Source organism: Scyliorhinus canicula, chromosome 15, assembly GCF_902713615.1.
Source record: "Scyliorhinus canicula chromosome 15, sScyCan1.1, whole genome shotgun sequence".
Lineage (NCBI taxonomy): Eukaryota > Metazoa > Chordata > Chondrichthyes > Carcharhiniformes > Scyliorhinidae > Scyliorhinus > Scyliorhinus canicula.
In genome coordinates this window covers 27712484-27737982 of record NC_052160.1, presented here as the reverse complement: position 1 = coordinate 27737982, position 25499 = coordinate 27712484, and the positions used below count along the sequence as shown (strand labels likewise).

Here is a 25499-nt window from a genome sequence, read left to right as displayed (position 1 = left end):
AATGGGAGTGGCAGCATTTAGTAAAATCAAAGATGGACTCCAGCCACTAACCCTAACAAAAACATCGACGAAACTTAAAACCTACACGGGGGAACCCCTGGAAGTTCTAGGCACGACTCATGTACCAGTGGAATATGAGAAACAATTGCTCAGATTACCGTTGACGATAGTAGAGGGCTCTGGACCGAGCTTAATTGGACAAAACTGGCTGAAAGACCTAAAATTAGATTGGATGAAAATTTTCCAGAGTGGAAGCGGGCAGTTGAGTGGAGGACTCCAAAAATACCCGGGGGTCTTCCAGGAAGGTTTGGGGGAAATCATAGGCGCCAAAGCAACTTTGCACGTGGACCCAGAAGCCCTTCCGAAATTTTGTACGGCCAGGCCGGTACCTTTTGCATTAAGGAAGAAAGTAGATGACGAAATAGAAAGGTTACAGCGCGACGGCATTATCAGACCAGTACAGTTCTCGGAACGGGCAGCACCGGTGGTACCAATTTTGAAGCCAGACGGCTCGATACGTCTCTGTGGAGATTTCAAACAGACGGTAAACAAATACGCACTGCTGGACAAATACCCAATCCCGAAAATAGACGACCTATATGCCAAATTGGCAGGTGGGCTTCTGTTCACGAAACTGGACATGAGCCACGCCTACCTGCAGTTAAAACTGGACAAGGACTCCCAGAAGTTCGCTACGATCAACACCCTGAAGGGCCTTTTTCGTTATACTAGGCTACCTTTCGGAGTGTCATCAGCCTGCACTATATTCCAGCGTACGATGGAAATTATTCTGCAGGGACTACCGCAGGTGGCGATTTATTTGGACAATGTCTTAATCACGGGTAGGACAAACAGGGAACACTTAAGGAACCTGGAGGAAGTGCTCAGGCATTTTGCAAAGGCAGGCGTACGGCTAAAAAGGGAAAAATGTGTTTATCTGGCCCCACAAGTGACGTACCTGGGATATAAAGTAGACGAGTCAGGCTTACACCCATTAGAAGACAGAGTATGGGCCATAAAAGAAGCCCCAGCTCCCACCACAGTCCAGGAGTTACGATCATTTCTAGTGTTGGTAACCTATTATGGAAAATTTATTGAAAATAGGGCGTCCATCCTAGAACCCCTCCACCAGCTACTAAAAAAGGGGCAAGAATGGAAATGGTCCGCCCGCCAAAACCAAGCATTTAGGGACATTAAGGAACAGCTGTCATCCGAAAATGTCCTAGAGCATTATGACCCAAGGAAGGAGTTGGTGGTCACTTGTGATGCATCCCCCTACGGGGTAGGAGCCGTCTTAGCCCATAGAGGAAGGAATGGGGAAGAACGGCCAATAGCCTATGCTTCGAGGACCTTGGCGATGGCTGAGAGGAAGTACGCCCAAATCGAGAAGGAAGGACTGGCGGTGATATTCGCAGTAAAAAAATTTCACCAGTATCTGTACGGGCGGAAATTCACCATAGTGACGGACCATAAGCCGTTATTAGGGTTATTAAAAGAAGATAAGTCAATACCCCCGATTGCATTAGCTAGAATCCAACGCTGGGCGTTGCTACTGGCGGCGTATAGATACGTTCTGGAGCACAGACCGGGAACGCGAGTAGCAAATGCAGATGCTTTGAGCAGACTTCCCCTCCCGGACACTCCGCCACAAATACCAAAAGTAGAGGAGACAGTAATGACTCTAAATTTTTTGGACACCCTACCAGTAGACGCACAACATATTCGGTTGTGGATGCAAAAAGACCCAGTTTTAGCCAAGATGAGGCATTTACTGCTAACAGGGGAACTGGAAAGACCAGTGGAGCCCCACGTGCACCCATACTGGAGCAGAAGGGACCAAATAACCGTAGAAGACGGTATCCTATTATGGGGAGCCCGTGTAATAGTCCCAGCTCAGGGCCGTCAGGCACTTTTAACCGAGTTACATCACGGACACCCAGGGGAGTCTAAAATGAAGATGCTAGCTCGAAGTTACGTTTGGTGGCCAGGTTTGGACACAGGCATAGCAGCCCTTGGTACGTCGGTGCCAGGAGTGCCAACAGGGGCAAAGAGTGCCACCAGCGGCGCCATTGCACCCGTGGGAATGGCCAGGCAGACCGTGGACCCGCCTGCATATTGACCACGCCGGCCCTTTCATGGGCTCAATGTTTTTGGTGATAGTGGACGCCCACTCCAAATGGTTGGACGTCCACCGGGTAAACGCGGCAAGCACAGCATCGACAATTGAAAAGCTCAGGGCCTCGTTTGCAACACATGGACTTCCGGAGGTATTGGTGTCAGACAACGGAACGGCATTCACAAGTGGGGAATTTGGAAAATTCCTGAAGGAAAACTGAATCCGTCACATCAAAATGGCCCCTTACCATCCAGCGACCAACGGCCTGGCAGAGAGAGCAGTCCAGACACTTAAAGCGGGACTCAAGAAGCAGCCGGCAGCGTCAATGGACACAAAGCTCTCCCGCTGGCTGTTTGATTACAGGACAACACCGCATTCCACAACGGGCATACCGTCAGCTGAACTCTTAATGGGAAGGCGGCTGCGAACGAGGCTGAGTCTCCTTTTCCCAAATTTAACGGGGAAAGTGGAGAAACAACAGGAGGCCCAACGCAGGGGGCATGATGATAGTCGGCAGCAGAGACATTTCCAGGTGGGGGCACCGGTTTGGGTCAGGAATTATGGGAATGGACCAACGTGAGTCAAAGGCACGGTAGAGTCCCAAACAGGGCCCATATCCTATGAGGTTTCGATAGGAGGTAAGGTGCTGAAGAAACACCTAGACCAAATAAGGGCTGCGGAACCACACCTGGAGGCAGGCGAAGCAGGACCGCCTCAAGCTGGGATAGCCCAGACGGAAAGGATACCCACACCCCAGCCCCGAGCAATTTCTCCAGACTCCGTCGTCCGAGTCGGAGATGGACACGTTCAACGAGGCCTCCGCGACACCTCTCCCCAAGGAGGAGGAAGAACAACTTCCAAGGAGTTCGTCAAGGAAAAGACGGACACCTATAAGGTACACCCCGCCCACTTCGGAGAACGACCCGGCGGATGACACAGAGGTGACAGACCCAGACATGAGGAGCAGGAAGAAGCTCAGAGGAATGCCAGCTGGCAGGAATTCCTTGGACCTTGGGGGGGAGGGGTGTAATGAACTCCAATTGGCTTTATTGGTTGGCCAATTGGAGTATGAGCTCCCTCAATGATAGCTCATTGAGGGGGCCCATATAAGCACCTGTGTAGGCTTTGTGAGCCAGTCTTAAGTTCACTGGACTGCTAGCAGCACTGTTTGTAGCTGCTCCTGTAATATCGTTATTGTAAATAAATATTGGTGTGGTGACGGAACTCCTGCCTCCAGTGGATTACTACAGTCTCCATATTTAAGGAAAGCAAAACAGCGAAGGCTCACCGGATTGTTTCCTGGGGTGAGAGGGTTGTCTTATAATGAGAGGCTGAATAAAACTGGGCCTATATACTTTGGAATTTAGAAAAATGAGAGGTGATCATTGGAACATAAAAGATTCAGCAGGGACTTGACAGGGTAGACACTGAGAGGTTGTTTCTGTTGGACCATGGGTGGGGCACTGTCACAGGTGAAGAGGTCGATAGGTCTGAGATGAAGAAAAATTTCTTCATTCAAACAATTGTGAATATTTATAATTCTCTGCCCCAGAGGGCTGGAGATGTCCCATCATTGATTATATTTAATCCCCTATCACCAGCTGTGATAGAGTTTCTTGGTGTCTCAGGGAATATAGGGAGAGAGCAAGGAATTTTGGTGTTGAAGCACTGATCAGTTACAATTGTAATGAATACCGGAGCAGGCTTGACAGCCCATATGATCTACTCCTGATCCTATCTGTTGTGTTTTGCATGCCATAGGAAGGATATTGAGAAAACACAGTGAGTACCGTGTAGATTCACAAGGATCTTGCCTGGTACAAGTAGATAGAAATTTAAAGTAATTTATGAAAAATTGGGGCGTTTCATTGGAGCAGAGGAGATTAACAAATGATTTGACAGCAGTCTTTAAAATTAAGAATGGATGTGAAAGAATAGATAGAAACAGACTCATTCTAGTGGTTGAGGGATCCATAATGAGAGGATATAGATACAAAATATGAGATTCAGGGTAGAAAGCAGGATAAACTATTTTTTCTCTGCACAGGGTTGTGGGGCTGTAGAATGCACCATTGGCGAGGATGGCACATTGGTTAGTATTGCTGCTTACTGCGCTGAGGACCCAGGATCGATCACGGGCCCTGGGCCACTGTCTGTGTGGAGATAGAACATTCTCGCCGTGACTGCGTGGGTTTCACCCCCACAACCCAAAAGATGTGCAGGTTAGGTGGATTGGCCATATCATTTTATTAAAACAGTAACCATCACCTTTGTACAAGGCCAAACTGTACAAACACTAATTTTGCGTTGGAGAAACTGGGTACCCTCCCCTCTGTACCAGCGTTCGGGGAAGGGGGGGTAGGATTCTATGATTATTAAAACAGTTCACAACACAGTTGTACAAAAAACAAACGGTACAAGCACCAAACTTTGCGCTGGAGAGACCAGATACCCTCGCCTCTGTACCAACAGAAGGGAAAGGAAGGGGAGGTGGTGGGAAGGGAGGGAGTCGGGGTGTTGGTGGAGAGGGGCCCAATAGGGCAATGCCTGAACTATCTATGGAGGCACAAAAACAAAATAAACTTCCCATATCTTTTTATTAAAACAGTAAAAAATATATACAAGGCCAAACGGTACAAACACTCATTTTGTGTTGGAGAAATAGGATATCCTCCCCTCAGTACCAATGTATGTGGGGGGGGTGGTGGATATTCTGATTATTAAAACAGTTCACAACACGTTTCTACAAAAAAAACAATGGTACAAGCACTAAATATTTTGCCCCTTAATTGTAAAACAAATTGGGTACTCTTAAATTTATTTATTTTTAAAATGCACCATTGGGAGTTAGTCGTTAAAGCATAGACCAGGATTTCACAAGATTGAAGATCAGGTGATTGAAGGAAAGTGGGATAAAGTGATGTGGGAACAGGCATTTTTTCCAATTAAGGGGTAATTTAGCATGGCCAATCCACCTACCCTGCACATCTTTGGGTTGTGTGGGTGAAACCCATGCAAACACGGGGAGAATGTGCAAATTCCAGGCGGACAGTGATCCAGAGCCGGGTTCGAACCTGGGACCTCGGCTCCATGAGGCAGCAATCCTAACCACTGCGCCACCGTGCTGCCCAGCTGTTTGGTAATTTCTATAGATATTTCATAATTCGAAAATCAGATTAGTTGAACATTTGTACAAGAAATTGACAGACCTTGAGGAAGCTTGATCACAAACACCATGTAACTTTTTTTTAAAGATAAGCATGAAATGAACCATAGCAGAAGCAGCACTTGCTGTACGGTGCAAGTGCTCCAGGTTGCAATACATAGGCGAGAATAAAGTTAGCATTCTGTATTAACAGATGTCCTCTGCTTCTGCCCCTCACATCTCAAATCCCTGCATTCCAGCTTCTCTCGGATCTCAAATCCAATTTGGATTAAAATCACCAACGACATCAACACTGATAGTAACCAAATATAATCCAAACATCCTTAACAGACAGATTAATAATGTGCAGGTAAAAGTGCCACATGCAGCCCCTTCAAATCTCTACAAAATAGTACACCATATAAAGCTGATGGCCACCCTAACATCTGATTCAGTTCATAGCCATGGGAACCATAGTTAGTGTTTTATGAACATTAATGCAATATAATGTGTTTTTTCTAATTGTGCTGTAGTATATTCTCTGAGAAATAATCGTAAGATATATAAATTTTTTCTAAAAACAGCTGGCATTCTTGCAGTGTAATCATATTTTCCTTGGAAGATGAGTGTAATTCACCAACAGTGTGCACAGGATTTGTTCTGCATGCCTTCCTGGTATGTTGCCAGGAATTAATCAACCAGTGATATTGCTGAGTAACTTAAATGGACCGAGCTGCTCTTAGCTGTGCTGCCATTTTATGCTTGTATTGTGTATAGACTGGATTCCCAGTGCAGTTATTTATGTTTAACACCTTTATTTAATATTAAGCCTGAATTAACAAAAGAGAGTACACTGTTAACGTTTATAGTTAAAAGCACTATATTGCATTGTAATTGATTTTATGGGCTAGATTAAGTCACATGCAAGGTTGTAGTACAACCAATTTCAGAAGGTCAGGACCTCTGTATAATGCAGCAAGGTACTTGCACTATGACCCAACGAGAAAGTAATACTGCATTGCAGTAACCTAGTTTTTTTGTGGCTTGTTTAAAAAATAACAGTGTGTTGGAAGTTGCCAGTGGAAATGAGTGTGGAAATGTGCAGTTAAGCTTTTAACCTGTGGATATGTTTTGACGCTGTGTTCTTGCTATTTGGTACCAAAGCACAATACAGGACTTGTGTATTCTTAAAATTATGATGGGGATTCTCCGGGGCCCCTAATCCGAGATGGGAATTGCAATGGCCCATTGAATTGGTGCAAGCACAAAAATGGGTTGCTTGCTGGGCGTCAAACCCATTGCTAGTTTCGCCTCACAGGTCCCAATAAGATTCTCACCCAGAGTGAGCAGGAACATGCAAACACCTAATTAAACTTAATTTCCACATCATTATCGGTTAGGAAGCCCGATTCACTGGGTTCCTGGCATATTCCAACACACACAAACACACACCCCCCCACCCACCCCCGTCAAGCCAGGAATCACGCTGGCGTGAATTGGTGCAAGTTCTGAGAAGTGGGGACATGGTGCCAGGTGCCTTCTCAAAAGAAGAAGCACTTCAGAGTTAATGGACCCTTGTAGAGCTATAAAAATAAACAATGATACCCTCCTTTGAAATTGCCTATACCTGTCAATCAAGAGCCTTGTAAAAGACAATTGGCCATGAAATTGAATGTGGGGGCGGCACGTGGCACAGTGGTTAGCATTGCTGCCTGCGGTGCTGAGGACCCGGGTTCGAATCCCGGCGCTGGGTCACTGTCCGTGTGGAGTTTGCACATTCTCCCTGTATTTTGTGGGTTTCATCCCCACAACCCAAAGATGTGCAGGTTAGGTGGATTGGCCATGCTAAATTGCCCCTTAATTGGAAAAAAATAATAATTGGGTATTCTTAAAAAAAATTTTAAAATGAAATTGAATGTAAATAATTCAGTTCAAAGCTTTTAGTCTTCTAAGAATTCACAGAAGCTTGACAAAGTTAAAGAGCAATCAAATTGACTGTGTAAAAAGTACGTCAAAGTTTTCCGCCACATTCATCGGAATGTCTTCTGGCATTGGAATATAGGAATTAGGCAATTTAACCCTTTGAGTCTGCTCCCTCATTCAATTAGATAATGGCTGATCTTTTCCAGGTCTCAAATCCACCTACCTACCTGTTCCCCATATCCCTTTAACCGTTTTTAAAATCACCTCCATCTTGAAATCATTTAATAACTCGCATTCCACCCCATTATGGGGCAGTGAGTTCCACAAATTCACCACGTTCTGTGAGCAGTCGTTCCTCCTCATCTCCGTTCGAAATCTACCACCTCTCAACCTATATCTGTGACCTCTTGTTCTAGATTGCCCTACAGGGTGGAACATTTGGTCTACATTTACTTTAGCAATATCATAGATAGATAGATAGATAGAATTTTCAGTACAGAAAAAGGCCATTCGGCCCATCGAGTCTTTTTTAGTATCTTGTATACCTCAATCAGATCCCCTCTCACCCTTCTAAACTCCAGTGAGTGTTTAAGCCCAAATGGTTTAATCCCTCCTCATACGTCGACCCTTTCATTTCTGGAATCAATCTGGTGAATTTCCTCTGAACTGTCTCCAATGCCACCACATCCTTCCTCAAATAAGTAGACCAAAACTGGACACAGTACTCCAGATGTATACAATTGCAACAACACTTCTCTTTATACACCAGTCCTTTTGCAATAAACGCTAACATTCTATTTGCCTTTTTAATTACATGCTGTACCTGCATACCGACTTTCTGCGATTCACGAATACAGACACCCAGATCCCTCTGCCCAGACGCATTTTGAATCTGCTTTCCATTTAGATCATTGATATTGACTGGGAGAGGGTTTTAAGGCTACAGCGGGAACACTTTCACTTTCTTCTGACAGAACTTTGAACTTAACATGTGTGGTGAAAGAATTCACCTAATCCATGTATGATACTGTAACCTATGACCTATGACCTGGAAGTGGCGATCGGAGCTGCTTCCAGGTACTGTACTGTAACCCTGGTGGGCTCCGCCTCTGGCTCTGCCCTCACTGGAGCCATATATAGACTGGCCGCCTGTGGGCAGCATTCATCTGTACAAATGACTCTGGCTAGGCAAGTTCATGATTAATAAAGCCTAATGTTCACTCGCTCTCTCTGCCTCTCGGTGAATTGAAGGTATATCAACATGCTAGGAGATATATCAAAGGGTTTTAATGCATCAGGGGGAAGACTTCAAACTGAAACTTTTGAAAAATAAATTTACAGTACGCAGTTCTTTTTTTCCAATTAAGGGGCATTTGGTGTGGCCAAACCAACTAACCTACACATCTTTGGGTTGTGAGGGTGAAACCCACGCAGACACGGGGAGAATGTGCAATCTCCATACAGATAGTGACCCAGGGCCGGGATCAAACCCAGGTCCTCGGTGCTGTAAACAGCAGTAATAACCACTGCGCCACCGTGCCACTCTTAAACTGAAACTTGACATGCTGAAAGACAGTTTAATGATTTTCAAAGCTACAGATGGGAAGACCTGCTAAACAACCCCCATCCCAAGAAAGACCGCCAACAATGCCCTCAAGCCCAAGCCCCCCCATCTCACCCCCCCCCCCAACCCCTACATCCCCTGGAGACAGGTGTAGAAAGGATACTTACCGCCTTGCCCCCACTCGGAGTCCAAGGTGCAGGTTGGACTGCCAAGGGCCTGGGCCTCCAGGGGGGTGGGCTTAGGGAAAGGACATTTGGCAAACCCATAACGGGGTGTTGCTCACTTGGGGTGGCGGGGAGCCTTGCCAGTAATTTGTGGGTGGGGTCCTTGGGGGTGCTGCAACATTATTCTGAGATCGGGCGCCAATCTTTGAGGAGCAGGACCTAGCAACAAGTTAGTCCCCACCCCTCAAGTCCAACGTAAAACCCAATCCTCTGAAAGAAAATTTCTAAGTACCATTGAATGCCACGTGAGCAGTGCTCCTAGCGCCAGTGGGAAACAGTCCCGAGTCAAAAGAGGAGAATACCGCATTGTTTTGCAGTTAAGTGATGTTTGGTTGCAAGATTGCTACTGGACAGCCACTTGGCCATGATCCTAGGATTAAAAATATGGGGAAAGAAACAAACATGCCGGAAGCACTCAGTACATCTGTCAATGTCTGTGACAAAGCTAAAAGGTAGAATTTTGAGCCTGTGATAGCTGTGAGTGTAAAGGGCGAAATGGGCCCAAAATATCGCGCGGGTCGGAAAACAAGATTCTCGCCGGAGGCCCTCCAGTCTCAGGGGAGGGAGGTGTTCATTGATGTGGCCTCCCACAGTTCGGGGCACCTTTGCTGGGGTGCAAGCGCTGGTCCGTGTGAGGGAATGGCCTTTCTGGGATGGCAACTTGAAGGGGGTGGGAGTGGGAGCAGACACCGGGTCAGCACTGCGATATTCCTAAGTGGGGTTGGGAACCACCTCTGGGCAGCTGGCCACTGTGGGAGACATTGAAAGTGGGTTATGATTTGCTCCATGTGGGCAGAAGGACACAGAGACTGAGGGGACAACAACACCACTACCATATCCGTCCCACCCTCAGGCTGCAATGCACAGCTGTAGGGCCTGAGCAGTCTAAAGAGGCCCTGCCATTGGTATGGGAAGCTTGGCCTGGTGGCTTGGTGTTCAAAATGCAAGTCTCGTATGAGCCGCAACTGAGGAAAGCAGGAGGATGCAGGTTATTGTTAATGATCAAGTAGGGGCGGCATGTGGCACAGTGGATAGCACTGGGACTGCGGCGCTGAGGACCCGGGTTCGAATCCCAGCCCTGGGTCACTGTCCGTGTGGAGTTTGCACATTCTCCCCATGTCTGCGTGGGTTTCGTCCCCACAACCCAAAGATGTGCAGGTTAGGTGGATTGGAGATGCTAAATTGCCCCTTAATTGGGAAAAGAAATAATTGGGTACTCTAAATTTCTTCAAAAGAAATTTTTTAAAAGTTAATGATCAAGTAGAGTTTAATCTGGGGTCTTGAGAATAATCACCTCACCCATGCCTACCACGGGAGGATTCTATTGAATTCAATTTTGATCATCGACCTTGGTGGGATTCAAGACCAGGACCTCTGAGCATTATCCTAGGTTGGTGGATTACCCTATTTTGGGTTTAAAAAATTAATCAATTAAAATAAATAAAACAAACTGAGGGTCATAAATTTCTAGCTCATCCATGCCTGCCACTGGATAATTTACCATCTACTGGGGTGGGATTATAGCCGTAACCTCAGAGCATTGCCCTAGGTTTGTGGATTACCAGCTTTAGTGAACCCACTTGCCTATTAACATTCCTGAGCCTTTCTAGATGAGTCAGTTATGCCCTTTAAGTTAGTTGTGTGATGGATGAATCTGTCGCCAATGATTGCCACTCACGTTAACCCTATGGATGATGAGACCCCTCTCCCATGCATTGAAGTCCGTGGCTTGCGCCCAGCATTCACAGAGAGAGCTAACAGTGGTTATGCACCCAATGCAAAGGGCAAAGGTTACAGACTTCAGCAGGCAACTCTGATCCAACATATGCTGTTGCAGGGGCTTACCGCTGGCACACAAGTACGGAGACCACAGAGTGCAGCTGAGACTCGTTAGAATGAGTCCCATGTTGCAAATCACCCATTTGAGAAACAGACAATCGGCCTCCTCAAGGTGCTGTTAAAGTGCCTGGACCCGTCGGGGGAGCCCTCTACTTTGGCCCCCAGAGGGTAGCGTACATATGTGCTGCACACTCCATAACCTGGTGCTGCAATGGGGTGAGGAGCTGGGAGAGGAGGAAATGGAAGATCATCACATCACCTTATATGAGGAAGATGTCAGGGAGGATGCTGAGGGAAACCCCTACAAGAGGCAGAGGAAGGGCTCGGGCAAAAGCCTGAATGGGGCGCAGGGCACGAGACACTCTGATAGCCTCACTTCGGGGATGTACAGGGCTAGGGTGGGCAGTGATATCCCCCCATTGGGGGTGGGCCTTAGTCACCTGTGTGGTGTCAGAGGAAAGTCAGCTCTGAGATTGCTCCTTTCATGGGCAGGGAGCTTCAAACCATGTAAGAAGGTGATGATGACTTGGAATGAGGACAGAACAATGCTCTTCATATATTTCCTGCAAATGTCCTGCCTGACAGAAAGCTTGTGAGCTGCCACTGAACAGGGTGATCTCAGGGCAATGAGATCGGAATGACCCATCTCTACTGATGCCGCCCCCTCAGAGATTAGGGATGTCAGTGCTGCCTCATCAGACGTTTAGGGATGTCAATGCTGTCTCCTCAGAGGTTTAGGGATGCTGATGAGGATCTGCATCACTAGTGCAAGTTGAACAGCTCTCACAAGGGTTGAGCCAATGGCTTCCTCATGGTGAAGTCAAGCTTCCCCAGATAAACGGTCTGGGTGTTGGCTTGGAGCCTGGAGGAGGGGTGGTTGCTCATCGCCAGGTCTACACCAGCATCACAACGTTGTGACAGTGTGAGAGAAGAGCAACAATTCAGCTGATGCCCTCGCAGAAAGGAGAGGGAGGTTGTGCTGTCATTGGGCATCCAACCAAGGTGTGGAGAACGGCAGTGCATGCTGCAATAAAATGAAAGCAGGGAGGCACCAGATGGGTGCTTTATGTGAGTTTTAATACACTAAATGGTGGTAATAAGTGCTTACTATCATATTGTGCCCAACTTCATCTGTACCCGCCCTGTGACTAATTTATTTCCCTTCCTAATCTTACAGCTACACCTAAGTGTTTGCCCAGGATCCACAGCTGAGTTGGAGATGGCTTGCTGCTTGCCACACCCTGTTGCCTGAGATGATGCTGGAGGGCTGGGACCTTGAGGTTCTGCTTTCAGGCAGCATGAGTGTTTTGGTGCCACCCTCCTTGGTGTGCGGGGCTGGAGGTGTGTCGGTCACAGAAAGGGGAGAGTTAGATGCACTGGACACTCCAAGGGTGGAAGGTAATGAACTCTGCAACAGACATCATCCTCCATGTAACTGGGGGGGGGGGGGGGGGGGGGGGGGGGGGAGACTCCTCAATAGGATAGAGAGGCAACTGGAGTGAGATCCAAAAGCCAGCAATCCTCTAACACTGACACTCGTGGATGCCCACAAGTGCCAGCACCATGCAGTTGATGCCCTCAATCATGGAGTGGACACCCGCCGCCATGGAGTGTACATCCTGGACCAAGGTGTCTACTGTAGATGCTACGCTCGCAGCATTGGCCTCGTTCTCTCAGGTGCCAACGCCATCTCCTCAGACAGAATGACTTCTCCAGTTAACCTTGCAGTCTGAGTGTTACTGATATCCCTTCCTGATATTTGCAACTCTGCCTTTGTAGCTCCAGCAGCTGGGGGACGATCGAACCCAGTAACACGACATCTGACCAGCGCCCAGCATAGTTCTGGCCTCTAGTATTCCTTCGAGTGCTCACTCCTGCTGATTGTGCTCAGGCTTGTCCTGCAATAAGACAGATGGTGAAAAGTGTAGGCAGGGCGTGCGCCAGGTCAGGTGGCAATGCTGCCTGGATTACGTGGTTAGTGATTGGGAGCTGGGATGTAATCAGGATAGGACCTGCTTTGGGGATAAGGAAAGATGTGGGAGGGTGAGTGAACAAAGAACAATACAACACAGGAACAGACCCTTTGGCCCTCCAAGCCTGTGCAGGTCATGATACCAACCTTTGCCAAAACCCTCAGCACTTCCTTGTGCCATATCCCTCTATACCCATCCTATCCATGTGTTTGTCAAGATGCCTTTTGACCGCCGTTAATGTATCTGCTTCCACAACCTCCCCTGGCAATGCGTTCCAGGCACTCACCAACCTCTGCGTAAAAAATCTGCCTTGCAGATCTCCTCTAAACTTTGCCCACGGGCCTTAAACCTACCCCCTGGTGACTGACCCCTCCACACTGGGAAAGAGCGGTACAACATTAGCTATTCTCCAGTCCTCTGGGATCTTACCTGTAGCCAATGAGGATACAAAGATGTCAGTTAAGGCCCCAGAAATTTCCTCCCTTGCTTCCCTCTGAATTCTGGGATAAATCCCATCTGGCCCAGGAGACTTATCCACGTTATATCTTTTAAAAGACCCAATACCGCCTCCTTTTCGATGTTAATTTGATCCAGACTGTCCACACACTGTACCCAAAAATTAACTTCCCCAAAGTCCCTTTCTTTAGTGAACACTGATGCAAAGTATTCATTTAGTACCTCGCCCATTTCCTCTGGCTCAACACATAGATTCCCCCCACTGTCCTTAAGTGGTTCAATCCTTTCCCTGGCCACCCTCTTGCTTTTTACATATGAATAAAAAGCTTTGGGATTCACCTTAATCCTACTTGCCAAGGACTTTTCATGAACCCCTCCTAGCCCTCCTAATATCCCGCTTCAGTACCGTCCTACTTTCTTTATACTCCTATAGGGTTTTGATTGTTCGCACCATTCTTTTTTTAAAAATATTTTTATTCTCCTTTTCACATTTTCTCCCAAATTTGCACCCACCAACAATAAACAATAAGCAGTAACAAACATAATGTCAATCCCCATATCAACAACAACAATCCCATCCTCCTACCAACCCCAAACAACTGCCCGCATGTTAACATAAACAAAAACCCAAAAAGGAATCAGGAATCACCCATTTGCGCATGGCCAATCCACCTACCCTGCACATCTTTGGGTTGTGGGTTGAAACCCACACAAACATGGGGAGAATGTGCAAACTCCACTCGGACCTTGGATCTCGGCGGCATGAGGCAGCAGTACTAAAACCACTGTGTCACCATGCCGTCATTGGGCTATATCCTGGCTGCATCTCCCCTGATTGGACTTGGAATGTGTGCTGGGGTTGGGGGGGGGGGGGGGGGGGGCTGCTTATAAGGTGCACCCCCTGATTGATGAGCTCAAGTGATGCTGCCACGGGAGTGATGTGAGACTTGTGGAAAATTGTTTTCTTCAGTGGCTGAAGATATGGCATGATTTCTTGCTGACTGTCAGTAGGATCTCTCCGGTTTTCTCGCTGAAACCAACACTTTGCCAAAATATCAGGAGATTCCACTCAATGTTTTGGGTGAGGAACTTTCAGAACCGAAAATTCTGATGAACAAAAAATCAAGAAGGGAGAACACGCAAAAGAAACCTCAGTGAAATTATCTAACCAATTGTCTCAGTTAAGAAAACATGGCTGAAATGCTGACAGCAACGGTGGGTATGATGTGAGGAGGGCTCAAGATTGGAGGCAGCTGCCAATGGAGTCCCGTAGAGCGAGTGTTGAGATGGCTGCTTGTATTGGCACTGAGGGAAGGATAATCAGACTATCCAGACCCCCCGGTACATTGGTACTGAGGGAAGGATATCCTATTTCTCCAACACAAAATGAGTGTTTGTACCGTTTGGCCTTGTATATATTTTTTACTGATTTAATAAAAAGATATGGCCAATCCACCTACACTGCACACCTTAGGGTTGTGGGGATGAGATACAGGGAGAATGTGCAAACTCCACATGGACAGTGACCTGGGATCGAACCCAGGTCCTTGGCGCCGTGAAGCAGCAGCGCTAACCACTGAGCCACCGTGCCGCCTTACATGTTCATCTCTGAATTAAAAGGTTTCAATATTAAATTCCATTCCAAGGCCCCAGTTCAGTGCTGACGGACCATTGCACTGTCAGGTTTCACCTTTTGGATGACATGTTAAGCCTGTTCAGTTGGATATAAAAGATCCCACTGTGTCATTTCGAAGAAGAATAGGGAACACCGATGGATGATGGCTGCTTGCGTTGAAGGCGATCCATCTGATAGTCTTGGCTCTGCAGTGCAGGATGTTAAAGACCAATTTTGAGAGTTGCGAGGTGTCTGGATGGAGATGGTGACAGTGCACAAGGAGGTTCTTATAGCAAAGAGAGCACTGTCTCTGGTGGAAGCCCACCTCCATACGGTTTAGTTCCTATTGCATGGCCCATCACCCATCCTGGTGAATTCGGGTGACATAGAAGGGGAACCCGGTTGTGCCTGGGGTCTCCGGTAAGATGGTAGCAAAGTTCCAGCAATGTTTGAAAACTGGCTGCCATGCTTTGGAAATCTTGATCTGAAGGTCGGGCAGCTGAAATTTGATGGATCGCATTTAATTGTGTCTCCAAGGCCTTGGGCTTTGGTTGGCCTTCCAGCCTCTAGTTTGGTATGGTCTTGTTTCTGTTGTCGGCCGAGAGGGGTAGGGGTTGTCTGAGCCGGCCAGGTCGCCAGATGTCCTGTACTGTTGGTTATCCTGAGTTAACCAGGTTTTATCATGTTATGCTGAATTTTGATTTCAGGATTTGTGCACCGCTTCTTTATCCAAATCTTATCATTGTGGGGGGGAAAAGATGAGCAGAGCCGGAGCGGGTGGACGGCTTGGGTGGTAAGGTTACTTTGTCCTTGCTACATTCGAGGAATGTCCCCCTATTCAAGAGTTTTCTTTTGGCTGCGTCTTATTCTCTCCAGACCCAGGTGGACTGTGTTATCCTGCTGAGCTCTGTGATTTGATGGACTCTCCTTTCGTGGGGAGTTGGTCGGTTCTTCTGAAGCAGATCTGGCTTTTGGGTGGCTTAATCCTTTCCTTTTTTTTGAGTAGTCCTGGTTGGGAGAGGGTGCTCCCCAGTTTGGGGGTTGCTCTGACAGCCCTCCTGTCCAGGAATGGGTTTCTCTGCTGTTCAATGATTGGGTCCAGTCTATTCTGCTTTTGGTTCTTGGCCCAACATTATCCTGTTGTCCTCTTGAGCAACGTATTGGTGCTGGTGATCCAGTGACCTGTTTTGTCCTTATTTGAGGCTGAGAGGTGACCATCTATGGGAGACCATAGGCTGAGTATTAAGGTTTGGTTGTGCCTGGTCTCCCCTCTATCTTTGTTTTTGCCACCTTAAAGGCAGTCTGTCCTGATCCGGATCTGGAGAAGAGGTTAAATTTGTGTTGTAAAAGTTAGTCGCTTTCTCCTCAGCACTGAAGTTCCCAGGGTATTGTTTTCTTCTATCATTTTGTTTTGTAGCTATGGGTGAGATTGAAATGTCTATAATGTTGCCTGTATCCTGTTTGGGTGCAGACAGGTAATTTTTCTGTCCGGTGAGCATGTTTGGATTTTTGTCTCCGACTCATCTAGTCTTATTTGTTCCCAATTATGTAATGACTATTGTTTTGTGCTGTACCTGCTGTTCATTGATACTTATCGCTATCTTTCTGCATTTGTTTGTTTGAGGCAAATTTTTGTAAAAATGTAATATCTCAATCAATAAACATCTACAAAAAACAGAATTAGTGAAGGAGCCCTTGAATGTTTCTAATAAATCTCTCAAATTAATTGGAGTTCCTTTCCGCCTACACACTTCTAAGAATTTGAGCCCATCATTCAGATGTGAATAGGCAGTTTATTTGCCAATTTAATTAACTGGTTTTGCCCTGCATAGAGAAGGTTAGGGTTTCAATCAAAGTCAAACAATGATTGAGAATAGCAAAACTATTTAGAGCTTTAGAGGAGTGAACTATGTTTATTCTGCATATCAATGTCCTGTGAGGCTGAAATAATCTGGCAGTTAAAAGTCTTGTAGTTTTTCAAGATCTTAAATTAATTTTTATGCCTAGAAGAACTTGCCTCTCCTCAAATTGGCAACAAATCCAAATGCAAAAAATCTGTTTTTTGTTTTGTTTTGTGCTGTCTGTTGGGACTGACGAGACGTAACAAAACAGGGACTGCATGTTCACACTGCAGCTTAGACCCAAGGTTTCCAAAACTCCACCACAGGTTTCCCTGCATCATGTGTTTGTTGTGGACTAATAGATAGATAGAGAAATACAGCACAGAACAGGCCCTTCGGCCCACGATGTTGCGCCGAACTTTTGTCCTAGGTTAATCATAGAATTTTGGACAATTTGTCATGGCCAATCCACCCAACCTGCACATCTTTGGACTGTGGGAGGAAACCGGAGTACCCGGAGGAAACCCACGCAGTCACGGGGAGGATGTGCAGACTCCACACAGACAGTGACCCAAGTCGAAATCGAACTTGGGACCCTGGAGCTGTGAAGCAATTGTGCTATCCACAATGCTACCGTGCTGCCCTTAAGAAGTTAACCTACACTCCCTTATTCTACCCTAATCCAAGTACCTATCCAATAGCCGTTTGAAGGTCCATAAATTTTCCGACTCAACTACTACCACAGGCAGTGCATTCCATGCCCCCACTACTCTCTGGGTAAAGAACCTACCTCTGACATCCCCCCTATATCTTCCACCATTTATCTTAAATTTATGTCCCCTTGTAATGGTGTGTTCCACCCGGGGAAAAAGTCTCTGACTATCTACTCTATCTATTCCCCTGATCATCTTATAAACCTCTATCAAGTCGCCCCTCATCCTTCTCCGTTCCAATGAGAAAAGGCCCAGCACCCTCAATCTTTCCTCGTATGACCTACTCTCCATTCCAGGCAACATCCTGGTAAATCTCCTCTGCACCTTTTCCAAAGCTTCCACATCCTTCCTAAAATGAGGTGACCAGAACTGCACACAGTACTCCAAATGTGGCCTGACCAAGGTTTTGTACAGCTGCATCATCACCTCACGGCTCTTAAATTCAATCCCTCTGCTAATGAACGCTAGCACACCATAGGCCTTCTTCACAGCTCTATCCACTTGAGTGGCAACTTTCAAAGAACAATGAACATAGACCCCAAGATCTCTCTGCTCCTCCACATTGCCAAGAACCCTACCATTAACCCTGTATTCCGCATTCAGATTGATAGAGATTGATTGCTATGATTAGCCAACAACTCAATTATCATTGTATCATGCAATTACCAAGATGATGGTAGGTAAACTGGATTGAACTTGATCTTGTTTTGTTTAAAAATTCCCCTGTTCCCAGGGTAGTGTGTTCTCCAGGTTGTTGAGATGACGAGGAAAAGCATGTTACATTCTGAACCAGGAGAATGAAACTTGGAGGGTGACTAAACTGGACTGCTTCTTCTGCTTGTAGCTGCTAAAAGTCTGTAATTTGAACAGGTGACTTGCCTTTTCCTCTCTTGTTGGGACAGAGCTGCAGTTGAATTACTGGTGCAGCAGCGCGAATACCCTGACACCCTGACACCCTGCTCCAGGCAGCAGAAGAGAATATTGTGTATTTTTATCCTGTACTGACACTAATGGATTTTGGAGGCTCCCTTTACAGGGGCTTAGAAGGGGAGGATTAACACAGAAATAGTGCAGCACGGTCGCACAGTGGTTATCACTGCTGCCTCGCAGCGATGGGTCCCAGATTCGATTCTGACCTTGAGTGACAGTGTGGAGTCTACACATTCTCCCTGTGTCTGCGTGAATTTCCTCCAGGGGCTCTGGTTTCCCCTCAGTCCAGTAATGTGCAGGTTAGGTGGATTGGCCATGCTAGATTGCCCCTTAGTGTCCAAAGGTTAGGTGGGGTTACAGGGATGGGTGGGGGAGTGGGCTTGGGTAGGGTGCTCTTTCAGAGGATCAGTGCAGATTCGAAGGGCCAAATAGCCTCCTTCTGCACTATCGATATTCTATCCAACAGAAATAATTGTTATGTAATTCAGTTTCTTTGCAGTAGTCTAGTTCACTGAACTGGTAAACCACAAACCTATAGCAATATTCTGGGATCCTTGGTTCAGATCTCACCATAGTAGAGGCTTTCAATAAAAAAAATCATCATCTTACAATTTTAACTTGCATTTTGTAAACTTAACATTTGGATAGCTTCACCTCATCTTTTTTCCAATTAAGACTATTACTTTCGATGGCGTTAGAGGAGGGATTGTGGTGTGAGGTGCTAAGCAGGTTGAATGCCTCAACCTTGTGTGCGAGGATGGGATTGATACAGCTAAAGGGGTAAATCAGGGCGCATCTGACAAAGTCAAGGATGAGCCAGCTGTTTGAGGGGTAACAGATTTGTGGGAGGAGCCCAGCCAATCATATAAATATGTTCTGGTCCTGCCCGAAATTGGAAACATAAGAACTAGGAGCAGGAGTAGGCCATCTGGCCCCTCGAGCCTGCTCCGCCATTCAATGAGATCATGGCTGATCTTTTGTGGACTCAGCTCCACTTTCCGGCCCGAACACCATAACCCTTAATCCCTTTATTCTTCAAAAAACTATCTATCTTTACCTTAAAAAGATTTAATAAAGGAGCCTCAACTGCTTCACCAGGCAAGGAATTCCATAGATTCACAACCCTTTGGGTGAAGAAGTTCCTACTAAACTCAGTCCTAAATCTACTTCCCCTTATTTTGAGGCTATGTCCCCTAGTTCTGCTTTCACCCGCCAGAGGAAACAACCTGCCCACATCTATCCTATCTATTCCCTTCATAATTTTAAATGTTTCTATAAGATCCCCCCTCATCCTTCTAAATTCCAATGAGTACAGTCCCAGTCTACTCAACCTCTCCTCATAATCCAACCCCTTCAGATCTGGGATTAACCTAGTGAATCTCCTCTGCACACCCTCCAGTGCCAGTACGTCCTTTCTCAAGTAAGGAGACCAAAACTGAACACAATACTCCAGGTGTGGCCTCACTAACACCTTATACAATTGCAACATAACCTCCCTATTCTTAAACTCCATCCCTCTAGCAATGAAGGACAAATATCTATTTACCTTCTTAATCACCTGTTGCACCTGTAAACCAACTTTCTGTGACTCATGCACAAGCACACCCAGGTCTCTCTGCACAGCGGCATGCTTTAATATTTTATCGTTTAAATAATAATCCCGTTTGCTGTTATTCCTACCAAAATGGATAACCTCATATTTGTCAACATTGTATTCCATCTGCCAGACCCTAGCCCATTCACTTAACCTATCCAAATCCCTCTGCAGACTTCCAGTATCCTCTGCACTTTTCACTTTACCACTCATCTTAGTGTCATCTGCAAACTTGGACACATTTCCCTTGGTCCCCAACTCCAAATCATCTATGTAAATTGTGAACAATTGTGGGCCCAACACGGATCCCTGAGGGACACCACTAGCTACTGATTGCCAACCAGAGAAACACCCATTAATCCCCACTCTTTGCTTTCTATTAATTAACCAATCCTCTATCCATGCTACTACTTTACCCTTAATGCCATGCATCTTTATCTTATGCAACAACCTTTTGTGTGGCACCTTGTCAAATGCTTTCTGGAAATCCAGATACACCACATCCATTGGTTCCCCGTTATCTACTGCACTGGTAATGTCCTCAAAAAATTCCACTAAATTAGTTAGGAACGACCTGCCCTTTATGAACCCATGCTGCGTCTGCCCAATGGGACAATTTCTATCCAGATGCCTCGCTATTTCTTCCTTGATGATAGATTCCAGCATCTTCCCTACTACCGAAGTTAAGCTCACTGGCCTATAATTTCCTGCTCTCTGCCTACCTCCTTTTTTAAACAGTGGTGTCACGTTTGCTAATTTCCAATCCACCGGGACCACCCCAGAGTCTAGTGAATTTTGGTAAATCATCATTAGTGCATCTGCAATTTCCCTAGCCATCTCTTTTAGCACTCTGGGATGCATTCCATCAGGGCCAGGAGACTTGTCTACCTTTAGCCCCATTAGCTTGCCCATCACTACCTCCTTAGTGATAACAATCCTCTCAAGGTCCTCACCTGTCATAGCCTCATTTCTATCAGTCGCTGGCATGTTATTTGTGTCTTCCACTGTGAAGACCGACCCAAAAAACCTGTTCAGTTCCTCAGCCATTTCCTCATCTCCCATTATTAAAACTCCCTTCTCATCCTCTAAAGGACCAATATTTACCTTAGCCACTCTTTTTTGTTTTATATACTTGTAAAAACTTTTACTGTCTGTTTTTATATTCTGAGCAAGTTTACTCTCATACTCTATCTTACTCTTTATAGCTTTTTTTAGTAGTTTTCTGTTGCCCCCTAAAGATTTCCCAGTCCTCTAGTCTCCCACCAATCTTTGCCACTTTATATGCTTTTTCCTTCAATTTGATACTCACCCTTATTTCCTTAGATATCCACGGTCGATTTTCCCTCTTTCTACCGTCCTTCCTTTTTGTTGGTATAAACCTTTGCTGAGCACTGTGAAAAATCGCTTGGAAGGTTCTCCACTGTTCCTCAACTGTTCCACCATAAAGTCTTTGCTCCCAGTCTACCTTAGCTAGTTGTTCTTCTCATCCCATTGTAATCTCTTTTGTTTAACCACAAATCACTAGTATTTGATTTTACTTTCTCACCCTCCATCTGTATTTTAAATTCCACCATATTGTGATCGCTCCTTCCGAGAGGATCCCTAGCTATGAGATCATGAATCAATCCTGTCTCATTACACAGGACAAGATCTAGGACCGCTTGTTCCCTCGTAGGTTCCATTACATACTGTTCTAGGAAACTATCGCAGATACATTCTATAAACTCCTCCTCAAGGTTGCCTTGACCGACCTGGTTAAACCAATCGACATGTAGATTAAAATCCCCCATGATAACTGCTGTACCATTTCTACATGCATCAGTTATTTCTTTGTTTATTGCCTGCCCCACCATAAGTTACTATTTGGTGGCCGATAGACTACTCCTATCAGTGACTTTTTCACCTTACTATTCCTGATTTCCACCCAAATGGATTCAACCTTATCCTCCATAGCACCGATGTCGTCCCTTACTATTGCCCGGATGTCATCCTTAAATAACAGAGCAACACCACCTCCCTTACCACCCACTCTGTCCTTCCGAATAGTTTGATACCCTCGGATATTTAACTCCCAGTCGTGACCATCCTTTAACCATGTTTCAGTAATGGCCACTAAATCATAGTCATTCACGATGATTTGTGCCATCAACTCATTTACTTTATTCCGAATACTACGAGCATTCAGGTAAAGTACACTTATGTTGGGTTTTTTTAACCTCTGTTTTGAATCTTAACATCTCCAGTTTTATTCCTTTTAGTATTACTGGGCCTATTCACTGAGCCCCCCTCAGTCACTGTACCTTGTACTGTCGCCCTTTTTGATTTTTGGCTATGTCTTCTCTGCCTTGCACTTTTCCCTTTACTTCCTTTTGCTTCTGTCCCTGTTTTACTACCTTCCAACTTCCTGCATCGGTTCCCATCCCCCTGCCACATTAGTTAAAACCCTCCCCAACAGCTCTAGCAAACACCCCCCCCAGGACATCGGTTCCAGTCCTGCCCAGGTGCAGACCGTCCGGTTTGTACTGGTCCCACCTCCCCCAGAACCGGTCCCAATGCCCCAGGAATTTGAATCCCTCCCTCTTTCACCATCTCTCGAGCCACACATTCATCCTATCTATCCTGACATTCCTACTCTGACTAGCTCGTGGCACTGGTAGGAATCCTGAGATTACTACCTTTGAGGTCCTACTTTTTAGTTTAACTCAGAACTCCCTGAATTCCGCTTGTAGAACCTCATCCCGTTTTTTACCTATATCGTTGGTGCCTATGTGCACCACGACAGCTGGCTGTTCACACCCCCCCCCCTCAAGAATGTCCTGCAGCCGCTCCGAGATATCCTTGACCCTTGCACCAGGAAGGCAACATACCATCCTGGAGTCTCGATTGCGTCCACAGAACCGCCTGTCTATTCCCCTTACGGTCGAGTCCCCTATCACTATAGCCCTGCCATTTTTCTTCCTGCCCTGCTGTGCAGCAGAGCCAGCCACGGTGCCATGAACCTTGCTGCTGCCTTCCCCTGGTGAGCCATCTCTCCCAACAGTTTCCAAAGCGATATATCTGTTTTGCAGGGAGATGACCACAGGGGACACCTGCACTGCCTTCCTACTCTTGCTCTGTTTTGGAGGTTGTCAGTGGTCTTGCATGTGGACTTGGAGCCTAGTCCCCTGGGGGCCATATTCGGGGTATCAGACCTGCCGGAGTTGCAGGTGGGAGTGGGGGCCGATATTTTAGCCTTCGCCTTACTGATTGCTCGCAGGCGGGATTTGTTGGAGTAGAGGTTAGCTTCTCCACCCTGTGCGTCGGTGTGGCTGGGGGATCTAATGGAGTTCCTGCATTTAGAGATGGTGAAATATGCCCTAATAGGGGCGATTGAGGAGTTCCACAAGTGTAACCACAACTCTAAGTGTGACCACAATTCCGTAGGTTTTAGGGTACTTTTGGATAGGGATGAAGGTAACCCTTGTGTTAAAGTGCTAAACTGGGGAAAAGCAAATTATGATAACATTAGACAGGAATTGAAGAATTTGGATTGGGTGTGGCTATTGGAGGGTAAATCAACATCGAACATGTGGGAATCTTTCAAGCGACAGTTGATTACGATTCAGGAAAGTCATGTTACAGAGAGAATGAAGGATAAGTGTGGGAAGTTTCGGGGGCCTTGGAGGGCTATCGTGAAACTCATCAAAAAGAAAAAGGAGGCTTTTATATGGTCTACAAGGTCAAAACCCTTGTGGAGTATAAAGAAAGTAGGAAGGTACTTAAGCGAGAAATTAGGAGGGGGAAGAAAGATCCTTGGGAAGTAGGGTTAAGATGAATCCCAAAGCTTTTTATTCATCTGTAAAAAGCAAGAGGATGGCCAGGGAAAGGATTGGACCACTTCAGGACAGTGGGGGGAATCTATGTGTTGAGCCAGAGGAAATGGGCGAGGTACTAAATTAGTTCTTTGCATCAGTGTTCACCAAAGAAAAGGACTTTGTGGAAGATGATTCTTGGGTAGGGTGTGTGGACAGTCTGGGTCATGTTGACATTGAAAAGGAGGAGGTTGGGTGTTTATAAAAGACATTAAGGTAGATAAGTCTCCTGGGCCGGATGGGATTTACCCCAGAATATTGAGGGAAGCAAGGGAGGAAATTGCTGGTGCCTTAATTGACAACTTTGTATCCTCATTGGCTACAGGTGAGATCCCAGAGGACTGGAGAATAGCTAATGTGGTACCGCTGTTTAAGAAAGGTAGCAGGGATAATCTTGGAAACTATAGGCCGGTGAGCCTCACGTCGGCAGTAGGTAAATTATTGGAGAGAATTCTCAGGGACAGGATTTATACCCATTTGGAAACAAGTGGACTCAGCATAGTTTTGTGAAGGGGAATCGTGCCTCACTAACATGCTCATGTTTTTTGAGGTGACAAAGATGATTGATGAAGGGAGGGTGGTGGATGTTGCTTACATGGAATTTAGTAAAGCCTTTGACATGGTACCTCATGGCAGACTGGTGCAAAAAGTGAAGTCACACAGGATCAGAGGTGAGGTGCCAAAATGGATACAGAACTGGCTCATTCACAGAAGGCAAAGTGTAGCAGTAGGTGTGTTTTTCTGAATGGAAGGTTGTGACGGGTGCTGTTCCACAGGGATCTGTGCTGGGGCCTCTGTTGTATCTATAAACGATTTGGAGGAAAATGTAGCTCGTCAGATTAGTAAGTTCATGGATGACACCAAGGTTGGTGGAGTGGCAGATAGTGTTGAGGATTGTCAGAGGATACAGCAGAACATAGATAGGTTGGAGACTTGGGCAGAGAAATGGCAAATGGAGTTTAATCCAGATAAATGTGAGGTAATGCATTTTGGTAGGTTTAACATAGAGGGGAAATATACTGTAAATTGCAAAACTCTTGGGAATATAGAAAGTCAGAGAGATCTGGGCATGCAGGTCCACAGATCTTTAAAAGTGGCAACACAATTGGACAAGGTAATCAAGAAAGCATACGGTTTGCTTGCCTTCATTGGACAGGACATCGAGTATAAAAACTGGCAAGTCATGCTACAGTTGTATAGAACCTTGGAAGGCCGCACTTGGAATATTGCGCGCATTTCTGGTCACCACACTACGACAAGGACGCGGAGGCTTTGGAGAGGGTGCAGAGGAGATTTACCAGGATGTTGCTTGGTCTGGAGGGTGTTAACTATGCGGAGTGGCTGAATAGACTCTGACTGTTTTCATCAGAATGACGGAGGTTGAGGGGTGACCTGATTGAAGTCTACAAGATTTTGAGGGGCATGGATAGAGTGGATGGGCAGGCACTCTTTCCCAGGGTGGAGGGCTCAGTCACCAGGTTTACGGTTGTGGGGCAAAGTTTAGAGGAGATGTGCGAGGCAGAGGATGGTGAATACCTGGAACGCGTTGCTAGGGGAGTTTGTGGAAGCAGATTCATTAACGGCGTTCAAAAGGCACCTCGACAAATACATGGATAGGATGGGTATAGAGGGATGCGGCACTAGGAAGTGCGAACGGTTTTGGCCAAGGGTGGTATCATGACCGGTACAGGCTTGGGTGGCTGAAGGGCCTGTTC

The 25499-nt window shown here is 46.2% G+C and overlaps 1 protein-coding gene across 4 annotated transcripts in view; it reads left to right on the top strand.

Moving 5' to 3' along the window:
* The window catches only part of tbc1d24 (TBC1 domain family, member 24), an 85036-nt gene that overhangs the window by 16665 nt on the left and 42872 nt on the right, over nucleotides 1-25499 (top strand). For 2 of the 4 annotated variants that reach the window (XM_038820207.1, XM_038820206.1), the window contains exon 1: nucleotides 12050-12209. The exons of the other annotated variants lie outside the window; for them this stretch is intronic. In XM_038820207.1, coding sequence (XP_038676135.1) covers nucleotides 12065-12209 — 145 coding nt within the window. In that variant the 5' untranslated portion in view covers nucleotides 12050-12064. Of the gene's footprint in view, nucleotides 1-12049; nucleotides 12210-25499 lie in introns of those variants that run through there. 4 annotated transcript variants of the gene reach the window in all.